Source organism: Culex pipiens, chromosome 1 (genome assembly GCF_016801865.2).
Source record: "Culex pipiens pallens isolate TS chromosome 1, TS_CPP_V2, whole genome shotgun sequence".
Classification (NCBI taxonomy): Eukaryota; Metazoa; Arthropoda; class Insecta; order Diptera; family Culicidae; genus Culex; species Culex pipiens.
In genome coordinates, this window is record NC_068937.1 from 25,281,310 (window position 1) to 25,293,030 (window position 11,721).

At 33.9% G+C, this 11,721-nt stretch overlaps 1 protein-coding gene across 2 annotated transcripts; it reads left to right on the forward strand.

Annotated features, from left to right (window-relative positions):
* Nucleotides 1-6,921: 6,921 nt before the first annotated feature.
* Nucleotides 6,922-7,894, forward strand: LOC120429020 (uncharacterized). 2 transcript variants are annotated; one of them, XM_039594162.2, is made up of 2 exons: nt 6,922-7,341; nt 7,409-7,894. In XM_039594162.2, exon 2 carries the CDS (start codon nt 7,411-7,413, stop codon nt 7,729-7,731), a length of 321 nt encoding a protein of 106 aa, XP_039450096.1. In that variant the 5' UTR covers nt 6,922-7,341; nt 7,409-7,410; the 3' UTR covers nt 7,732-7,894. The 2 variants fall into 2 exon arrangements, with proteins under 2 accessions (XP_039450096.1, XP_039450095.1); XM_039594161.2 differs by having other exon boundaries at nt 6,924-7,357.
* The last annotated feature ends 3,827 nt before the right edge of the window (nt 7,895-11,721 follow it).

An 11,721-nucleotide genomic window follows, 5' to 3' on the forward strand; every position in this document is an offset into this window, starting at 1 on the left:
AGAAAAAAATCAGAATTTCTTAATTTCTTTACTTCTTAATTTCATAATTTCAGAATTTCTTAATTTCTTATTTTCATAATTTCAGGATTTCAGAATTTCAGAATTTCAGAATTTCAGTTTTTCAGTATTTCAGTATTTCAGTATTTCTGAATTTCTGAATTTCTGAATTTCTGAATTTCTGAATTTCTGAATTTCTCAATTTCTCAATTTCTCAATTTCTCAATTTCTCAATTTCTCAATTTCTCAATTTCTCAATTTCTCAATTTCTCAATTTCTCAATTTCTCAATTTCTCAATTTCTCAATTTCTCAATTTCTGAGTTTCTGAATTTCTGAATTTCTGAATTTCTGAATTTCTGAATTTCTGAATTTCTGAATTTTTGAATTTTGGAATTTTGGAATTTCTGAATTTCTGAATTTCTGAATTCCTGAATTCCTGAATTTCTGAATTTCTGAATTTCTGAATTTCTGAATTTCTGAATTTCTGAATTTCTGAATTTCTGAATTTCTGAATTTCTGAATTTCTGAATTTCAGAATTTCTGAATTTCAGAATTTCAGAATTTCAGAATTTCAGAATTTCTGAATTTCTGAATTTCTGAATTTCTGAATTTCTGAATTTCTGAATTTCTGAATTTCTGAATTTCTGAATTTCTGAATTTCTGAATTTCTGAATTTCTGAATTTCTGAATTTCTGAATTTCTGAATTTCTGAATTTCTGAATTTCTGAATTTCTGAATTTCTGAATTTCTGAATTTCTGAATTTCTGAATTTTTGAATTTCTGAATTTCTGAATTTCTGAATTTCTGAATTTCTGAATTTCTGAATTTCTGAATTTCTGAATTTCTGAATTTCTGAATTTCTGAATTTCTGAATTTTAGAATTTTAGAATTTCTGAATTTCTGAATTTCTGAATTTCAGAATTTCAGAATTTCAGAATTTCAGAATTTCAGAATTTCAGAATTTCAGAATTTCAGAATTTCTGAATTTCTGAATTTTAGAATTTCAGAATTTCAGAATTTCAGAATTTCAGAATTTCAGAATTTCAGAATTTCAGAATTTCAGAATTTCAGAATTTCTGAATTTCTGAATTTCTGAATTTCTGAATTTCTGAATTTCTGAATTTCTGAATTTCTGAATTTCTGAATTTCTGAATTTCTGAATTTCTGAATTTCAGAATTTCAGAATTTCAGAATTTCAGAATTTCAGAATTTCAGAATTTCAGAATTTCAGAATTTCAGAATTTCAGAATTTCAGAATTTCAAAATTTCTGAATTTCAGAATTTCAGAATTTCAGAATTTCAGAATTTCAGAATTTCAGAATTTCTGAATTTCTGAATTTCTGAATTTCTGAATTTCTGAATTTCTGAATTTCTGAATTTCTGAATTTCTGAATTTCTGAATTTCTGAATTTCTGAATTTCTGAATTTCTGAATTTCTGAATTTCTGAATTTCTGAATTTCTGAATTTCTGAATTTCTGAATTTTTGAATTTCTGAATTTCTGAATTTCTGAATTTCTGAATTTCTGAATTTCTGAATTTCTGAATTTCTGAATTTCTGAATTTCTGAATTTCTGAATTTCTGAATTTCTGAATTTCTGAACTTCTGAACTTCTGAATTTCTGAATTTCTGAATTTCTGAATTTTAGAATTTCTGAATTTCTGAATTTCAGAATTTCAGAATTTCAGAATTTCAGAATTTCAGAATTTCAGAATTTCAGAATTTCAGAATTTCAGAATTTCTAAATTTCTGAATTTCTGAATTTCTGAATTTTAGAATTTCTGAATTTCTGAATTTCAGAATTTCAGAATTTCAGAATTTCAGAATTTCAGAATTTCTAAATTTCTGAATTTCAATTCATCCCATGTTTGTACAGTTGACTCTCTGGCTGTCAATTTTCTCAATATCAATATGGCTCCATCTATCAATTATTTTTCAGTCCCTTCAAATAGTAAACTTTGATTTTTCGTTCTATAATTAGATACTTCCCGTTCTCGCCGGTCTTATTTTGGTCTATTTTGTCGTGCTCTACTAAATGCTGCCAAACATTATTAATATTAATATTATTTTGTTCTATCCGGAAATAAATTTTGAATGGTTCTAAATTAAAAGTTCCCCTGCATTTGTCTAAAATTGTTATCTTTGGTTTTTCCGTGCACGTGTTGCTTTGTGTTGACGTTTCCCCAAGCGTTTCTCTCCCATTTTCTACCGTTCCTTCTTGAAACGCTTGCGGGAAAAATGGCGGTCTGCCCGTTATTTAGGTTTGAGTCATAGCTAAGTCATAACGCCATCCAAGAGCATCGTAAAAATTTCGATGCTCGTGCTTACGATGTCGTTGCATGATCCATGAAAATCCAGCCTTAAGGTTTTTCTCAATATTATTATTTTTAAAACATGTACTGGGGTATGCCACACAAAGTCCATGCACTTTTATTGAAAAAAAGTTTTTTCAACGGTAATTGGAAAATAGTTACGTTAAAAAATCTTAGTTTAAATTCCGGGATGACTTTGATAGCCGTAGTTTTTCTTGTTAAAATCAGATTTGAGGTGTTCAAACTTTATTTTTACGTCAAATGTACCATCACTAAGGTTGCTGATACAGTTTTAAAGAAAGAAAATCAATGTTTATATTTAGTTAACTAAGTTTATGTTCTTTTTAACAAAATACATATAAATTTCAGGTAAAATTATTAAAATGTTGGAATTTTTCCTTAAATTCGTGAAAATAAGTTTTGTTTACAAAATTATCGATTTATATTGCATTTTATACTAAATTCAAAGCACGAATCACAAGTTTTCACATTTTACATGAAATTTGTTCAACTGAAATTGCCTTTAAATTTGGAGATTTTATTGAAATGTGTTTTAAAAATACATATAATTTATTATTTACAAACTTTCTTTACCATCTCCTAGTGGAAAATTGTCCAAAGAATCCGAAAATGCATTCCGTTTTCCGATTCAAAATCATGTTCATTGATAAAATCATGACACTTTGAGAAGTTTTAAATAAAGCCTTTCATCAACATTTTCTTAGTTATAGTTAACTAACTATTTAAACTATTCAAAATTTTATGAAAAGTTTTTCTTTAGGTACTTTGAACACTTCTCTACCCCGGTCAGTATGATTACAAACCATTCCGTATGTAATTTATTTGTACTCTTCATTTTGCGAAAAAATCTCAAACCTATCAAAGTCTCCCCGTTTTACGGAACTTTTTGCTTCAACAGTTTTGAAAGTTGGGATTTGAATATTTTTTCAAAAGGAATTTGAATAAAACTGACAATTTCTAAGAAATCAGGAAGGAGGTAAATTTTTTTGAATAACTGTTTTTAACTTTCAGAGTCAAGGAAAAAAGTAGTATTACAAATAAGTATTAAAAATAAAAAGCCAGTGTACCAGGTAAAAATAGAAACCTTTGCAAATATTTTTCAAATTAAAAAATGCAAGAAAAAATGTCTAAAAAACTAGTTTCGGAACAACAATTATTTTTTTTTATTTTTTTATAAATTTGATAAACAGAGTATTGAAAATATTCAACATATATTCTAAATGAAGTTAAAAATATATAGAAAATTGAATTCGAAATAAATTGTCTTTAAATTTAAAGGTATTTTTTGTAATTTGTAATTTATTGGTGTTATTAGTATAACACTTAGTATCAGGTTAAGGATATTGCAGTTACTGTCTTAATATGAGATGTATGGAACCTTTATCTAGCTGATGACATCGAAGTGGGAGAATTTAGTATCATCATTAACTTTCGAAATAACTAAAAGATGAAAGATTTCTTCAGTGGAGACATAATCATAGTAAATGTAAAAACTTTTGATTTATGCTTTGAAATCAGTTAAAATAGCAATATAAAGCGAAATTTGTTAAATACATGGTTGAAGATACATTATCAACATCCTAGAGACGCTGTGAGCTGGATGAAGTAGAGTTGACGATTAAAGTGAGTCATCTCTGTGCTTTACGTGCTTACAATGTTCTGTCGACATTAATCTAGATTTTTTTTTTTTCACCGCTCAAATCTTCTAAAAAAGCTTACAGTCACAGACCACCAAAACGATCAAGCCAGGTAGAATGGGAAAGTATTACAGCACACAAACTGGAACATTAAACGCTTATTAATGGTAGCCGCGGCCAAGCATCGTGTCGCGACGTGATCTTTCATCGGATCACGCGTCAACTTTGTGCCAGCAGAACATGATTCGTTCGCGTGCAAAACATGCCGACTTACCTCCGACTTTGTTCGTTAATTGGTCTTCGGAAGTCGACGAAACGTTTAAAGTTTGTTTTTCTGGTTTTGTTTGCTTTACTGCAGGTTTCATTCTGTCGTGTTGTTGAGCTCGACATGACGCTAATGAAGAGCGATGGATGTGGCGGCCACTGGCGAGGAATGCTATTATTGTTTGCAACCTGAAGAAAGTGTACTGCCAATCTCTTTCGAAGCAGGAGGGGGATTCTCTTGTATGATCACAGGTACTTCTTCGGAATTAATGGTTCAGGGCAGTTATGACGAGAATACATAAATCGAGGATCTTATTCTTGACTCATGGGGATTCTCTCCAAGTTCTCTGGCGGTGGATGGACTCTACTCTTTCCATGATTTTATCTCTTTCTTGTAGGATAGAAAATGAATCCACATGCGAAATGTATGAAAAAATCCCTATCGTTTGATACCCATATTGTATAAACTGAGATTTTGAGTATTTTTTCGAAAATACGTAGTTTTGGGAAATTTTTGAGTATTTACAGAAAATGTTGTTATAACATTCGAAATGTATGAAAAAATTCAAATCGTTTGATACCCATATTGTATAAACTGAAATTTTAAGCATTTTTTCAAAAATACGTAGTTTTGTGAAAATTTTGAGTATTTCCAAAAAATGCTGTTATAATCGAAATGTATGAAAAAATCCCGGTCGTTTGATACCCATATTGTAAAAACTAAAATTTTGAGTATTTTTTCGAAAATACGTAGTTTTGGGAAATTTTTGAGTATTTACAGAAAATGTTGTTATAACATTCGAAATGTATGAAAAAATTCCGATCGTTTGATACCCATATAGTAAAAACTGAAATTTTAAGTTTTTTTTTCAAAAATACGTAGTTTTGTGAAAATTTTGAGTATTTCCAAAAAATGCTGTTTTAATCGAAATGTATGAAAAAAGCCCGATCGTTTGATACCCATATTGTAAAAACTGAAATTTTGAGTATTTTTTCGAAAATACGTAGTTTTGTGAAAATTTTGAGTGTTTTCAAAATATGTTGTTATTACATTCGAAATGTATGAAAAAATCCCGATCATTTGATACCCATATTGTAAAAACTGAAATTTTGAGTATTTTTTTCGAAAATACGTAGTTTTGTGAAAATTTTGAGTCTTTTCAGAAAAATTATTTTACATTCGTAATGTGTGAACAAATTCCATCCATTTGATACCCATATTGCAATAACAATATTTTTGAGTATTTTTTCGAGAAACGTTGCATTTTCAAAATACAGGAAAAATACGTGTTTCTGTGAAAATTTTCATGAAATTATAATTTTAATGGATAACTGACATTATCCTGATTCCAAAACACTATAATTATTTGATGTTTGCATGATTTTTCATACGATTAAAGCCAATGTCTCCCATATAGCCAAAATCCCATAAGTTCTTTGCTTCAGTTAAGCACTGGGCCGTGCTTAACCGAGGCAGCTGAACGAATCAAAACCGGAGCAGTGCAAAACCGAGGCATGCCTGTATGTTATATAAGGCTTTCTAGGCCCAGTGAAAAATATATAATTTAACCCAAAAATGATGAACTCCTCGTCACAGTGTCCTGATGCAAACAATGATCGAGCTCAAGCTGTCCCAGCCCTGCGAAGTATGTTGGCTGACATATCGGGCGGTCAATCAAAAAAACCAGCTAGAAGTCGCCTGACAAAAAACTTTTGCTAGAAAGAGATAGGAAACCTGATGCAAACAAACGTCCAGCTGTCATGTAAACATACTTTGAATGTGTTGGTAATTTTCTGACTAGAAAGCCTTATATTTTATTTTGTAATTTTACCTCAATTCAGACTGAAACAGTGAAATTACATCAATAAAGTGGTAAAATCACACATATTCAGACGTCAAATTACACATTTTAAGTAAGAAGTAAGAAGTAAGAAGATACAAGATAGAAGTTTCACGTTTCAAGTATGAAGTTTACGTTTGAAGTTTTAAATTTGATGTTTGAAGTTTAAATTTTAAAACTTTAAGTTTTAGGTTTTACTTACATAAAAAAACCCCTTCCTTCCCTTCCCTTCAAAATTGGTTTGAAAAATCAGGGGGCAAAAAATGTTTTTCCTGAAACTGGAAAATTTCAATGGAAATAGAAGTCTAATCAACTCAAAACAATCTAAAACGCCTTTTTCTGCATTGATAATCATATTTAGCTTATTTGGGCTTGTTTAAAAATATTTTGAACTTTTATGAAATTACAATGTTCAGCACCGCAAAAACTTTTTTTTCTCACAAAAATAAAATTTTCGTCAATACTTAGAAATTTTGGAAACTTATGATTGCAAAACAACTGGACAGGTGTCAGGTATAATGCATTATAAAAAATACTTTTTTCATTCAAATGTTGAAACCGTTGTCTGTAATTTAATTTTTTTAACTTTTTTATTTCCAATAATAGAAATGATTTATTTTTTTGTGTTTGAGGAAAACTGTTCTTATTAATAAATGCTAATATGCTAAATGATACTTCGTCGTTTAAAACTCTGCTTTTTCGCGTTTTTTTTTTTATTTTCAGAAAATTCACCATCTCTCCCGAGTAATCCCACATCGCAACATTTCATTCACAACATGTGCACCGCCACCGCCTTCCCGAGCTCCTATCAGTAACTTCACACAAAACAAACCGAAGAACCGGCAAGATCCCGATCGAGCGCACCACTAGACTTCGGTCGCAACAACAACAAAAAAAATAGGGAGCCCTTATAAAAGCAAGCCGGTTCGGCGTCACTCCATCCAATAGAACCTCAACCGTTTGCCACATCAGATCTCAGCCGAGACCTGTTCTTTTAACCGCGTAGACTCGTATTTAAGAACGTACAAAAAGTAGCAACTTGTTACCGCCGCGCGCGTGCCAACCGATCATTCCAAATACTCCATCTAAGGATCGCCCTGAAGTCGGTGGTGTGAAAATAATCGCGTCGAGATAATTGATTTGATTAAAACTCGCGAGCCATAGTGCAGTTGCTAATTGATAGCTGTCGTTGAAGATCGCGTGGTGGCAGCCCGAAGTGATCTTGGCCAGACCTTTTAAAGGCAACCCTCTAAGACCCCGCACAAACAAGTGAGACCTTCTTAAGGTGCGCTAAACCAGCCTCTCTCTCTTGATCTAAAAATAACTCCCCTCTTAGACATGAGGTCGCTCCACTCGTTGCTGGCAACCCTGGCCGCCATGCTGCTGCTGGTGACCGCGATGGTCCACGCGACGCCGGTTCTGCTGGACAAGCTGTTCGGCTTTGCCGCCTATCAACCGCCGTATTCCGGTGGAGGTGGTGGCGGTTACGGTGGAAACCAGTACGGATATTACGGCGGTGGGGGTGGAGCGGTCAGTCGGACGGCGAAACCCCGGCCCAAGGGACGATCGTACAAGGAGATCTGCCGCGTGCTGAATCCGACGCCGTACGCGCTGCCCGGAAGCATACCCGCGGCCGGGGCGCCTTTCTGTCCGTACTAAAGTGTAGATTAAGGGGTAGCAATGAGCGATTCTCTCTTCAACAGTTGTGTATGTTCCTTTGTGCGAGTGGCAGTGTCTAGTGAATACGATTATTTTTAATGTTAAGGTGCATTTTAGTGATAAGGAAAAAGTGCAAATAAACTAGAGCTTAACTTAAATTTAGTATTCGTCGTTTCATTTTGAATGAAAGAAAATTTGATTCAATGGAATACCTTTGACTTAAACTTGAAGTGTATAAAAAATATTCCAACTTTATTGTTTCGATACAATCTTATTGGACGGCAAAAAGTTTAACTAATCAATCTTAACATTTGGTGGTCATGCAAAAAAAGCCGGTGCCCGCAATTTAAGCAAAATCCAAACAAAGGAACCTATCGGCCCAGGGGTTTTAAGATTTGTGTGAAATCCAAGATGAAAATCGATTAAAAAAATATTCCTGATTTTATTGACTTTCAATCAAGGTTCAATTTGTTTACTTATTTGAATAAAAAAAAAAGAATGCAGGCCAAGTGCGAATGATTCTGATGATATCTCTTCAGTTGACGCTCAGGCGAGGAACATCCTGGAAGGAGCGTCACTGACTACGTCCGTAGTCCTGTTAGATCATTCTTGATCAGGACAGTATAGCTCTGGTTCCTTGCAAGTGTCCTATTTTCTTACCTCCACGTTGGCTTGGTTTTCATGATGACCTAGCTGGTGGCCTGTGGAAACGGATCGTAAACCTGTGACCAGCGAGGGTCAGAGTCGAGACGGCTAAAAGAAAGGGGCGCGTCAATGTGGGAAAGGGAAGTAATTTGTGATTGTAGACGGTATTGTTTTGATTCGCAGTATGTTGAGTCAACTGCTGTGGATGTACCTGAACGTTGCAGAACGGGGTTTCTCTCCTGTCTATTTTCAGCTAACAGCTATCATCTGTTTATTTTGTTTCACTGATTTTCTTAAACGGCTTCTGTTTACTATCCTCCATTTGATTTCAATTTTACTTATTTGATTCTCTTATTTCTCAACGCTTTTCCACTCTATTTTACCAAATGATGTTGCTGTAACAAACTGTCTGCTTTCCCTTAATTTGGCAGCGATGTCAATTTAGTTTATCATTTGCCTTTTCTTTATTTATCTATTTCAATAATTTCTCATCTTCCCTGTAAATTGCCCTCAATACAATCTAAGCTTGTTTGTTACCTCTATTTATTAACTATTGTTAATTTCTTTATCTTCTTCATAAATTACTATATTCTTTTACTATTGATTCTTTACGTAGTAAATTTCTTGCACTGTCCATTGTTTTGAAACTTCACCTTTTTCTTAAGCAAGTGAGGTTCGAGCCCTGACTCAATTTATGGAATGATTAAAGGATTAACACAAATATTACTATTGTACTTTTGAAAAACTTTTATAAAATGCTTAGGACCAAAATATTGTAACAAAACACCGCGACAAAAGAAATAGCAACAGATAAACACGACTCAACAATAGGGAAGATTTCAGAAGAAAACAATACACAGTGAAATAACAACTAGTTTTTTTGAATTTAAACTAAAAATATAACAGTTTTTTGCTTTACTGAAAATTGATAGGCACACTATAAATGGTCAGGCGCTTATACGTATATCAAACCCTACATAATGTACCACCCCCGGCCGAGTTAAAATGCGTAACCGGAAAAGAAGGTGTGCATGCCTGGCACGAACACTCAAAGCGTGTTCTAGCGTGCTGCTCGTACTGACTCAGAGCAAGGGTGAGATGTAGGTGTAAGGGCAGTGCGTGTTCGTTGGGAACCTGGTGCATAAGATCGGTCAAGGCCCGTTCTTACAATGAAAATTGCGAATTGCGAATTCCGTAGGTCACATCCCTAAAGTGTCTGATAAGGTCCAACTTGTGATTAGAGTAGTCCAAAACAAAATGGCGCTTTTGACGATTTTCGCAAAAACCACATTTATCAGAAAATCATATCTTCTGAACGGCTGAAACAATTTTTGCTCACCGCACTTAAAAAAGGTGATTTTGATGGGCTTTTTGTGTTTGATTTTTTAATGTTTAGCTAAGTTTCAACTTTTTAACTTTTTTTTAACAAAAAAATGATTTATCACCGAAAAAAAACACAAAATTTGTATTTTTTTTGCGCAATTACAGCATCCTAAATAGATTTTTTTTAAGACCGCATTTTCGATTTTTTCAAAGATCATCATTTTCCTCAGAATCAAAACATCTACCAGATTGTGCACCATCTTAAACTCTAGCACAAACGATGTTTCCGTGAATTATTTTTTTTCTGAAAATTCTTAAATTATCTCTGTAGCAGTAAAAATGCATGCAACATTTCGAATCGTTTGAAACCCATACCCATTTTGTGAAAATTTTAGTATTTATGCTTTGAAACTTATTATGCTTGGCAAGACATTTTAATATTCTTCGGTTCTAGAAAGCATCAGTCAGGCTACAGCGCAAGGTGCGACAGTCTGTTCTGAACTGGCTGCGACTATAAATCGCACTTTGATTAGCGCAACGCATTTTACGACCATGTGTCATTTCAGGATACCAAAAACCAGCATGTTGCAACCACGTGGCTTATTCAGATATGAAATTAAGCATGTTGATCGAGCATGCCACCAATTGAACCTACTAAGCGATTCCCGCAATGGCGGATTACGATCGCAGCGGAATGATAATTAATCCTGATACTCGCAATACCTACTACATTATCAAATAATATATTGTGGATTTAGCTCGTAGCTGGATTTTCTGGCATCTTCTCACGGTCATTGGAAACGATCGTGGATAGACCTAGGGGTTCCCAGTTGGAGTGAAAAACTCAATTTATAGACAAAATATGGATTAAAATTTTGCCTTTTTATCACTTCTCCGACATCAGGAATAATTGTTTGAACATGCTCGCAATTTTTTCAATCGGTCGGAAAAATATTATTTTTCTTGAAAAAACTTTCATTTTTAATCTCATGATCACCCCTAATTCTGCCTCGATGCCGCCATCATGCGACCGCGTGCTCCGTTTGTTTGTCAACAAAGCTGCAGCTGGATGGTGAGACGAAGTGAGGGGGGAAGAGATTTTGACATTTTTATGCCCGCATCTGGCCCGCCGCCTATTTCGTTGGTCACTGAGCCGCCGGTCGTTTCCAGTGACCGAGTCCAGCTAGGAACTGATAGTACAATATTCTAAGCGAATGCATTGAGAATTTAACATGATATTGATGGATTAAGTCAATTAAAAAAAGGTTTAAAAAAAATAGTTATCGTCTGTTATCGACGACAAGATTATCGCCGATAGAATTATCGTGGTTATCGTTATCGTTAGACGATAATGTTATCGACGATAATTCTATCGGTTAACAACCTTGGTCCTAATCATTAACCTCCCAAATAAATTAGGTATATTTGCTCCCAACCACCCACTGACCTTATGTCCGCTACCGTCGTGTCCTGCTCCGGATTCCACCAACCGGTACCAGCAGAACTCAATCACACTCACACTTCCGCGCCAAAGTAAACACAAACACCGCACCTCTTTTTCATTCACTGTCAAAATCAAGCACACGCTTCTGTCAGGACCAATCTGTTTCGAGTTATTATTACCCGGTCAATATGTTTATATTATTTTGAAAGGGTACACAAACCATTCAAAAGTCACTCGCAAAATGAACACTGATTGTTTTAGTTACTTTTGTTGGCTGCAGAATTAGGTCCTAAAATTGAGCTTAAATCCAGGCTTGAGTTGCTGTTATTATTTTCAGAGCAAACGGGAGCAATGTAGAGGAAACGGGAGGAACTTGGAGTAATAAGAGTAACTCCCTTGCTCACTGTCTTGCCCCGAGGTTATTACCTTTCATAACAATATTTAACTGTACGAACTTTTAAAAATTAGCTTCGTGGCTTTTCTTGACAGCTCTTTTCAAGGAGACCATAATTGTATCTGGTAAAATCAGAATCTGAACAGAAAGACTAAATCGACGACTAAATCATACATATTGCACT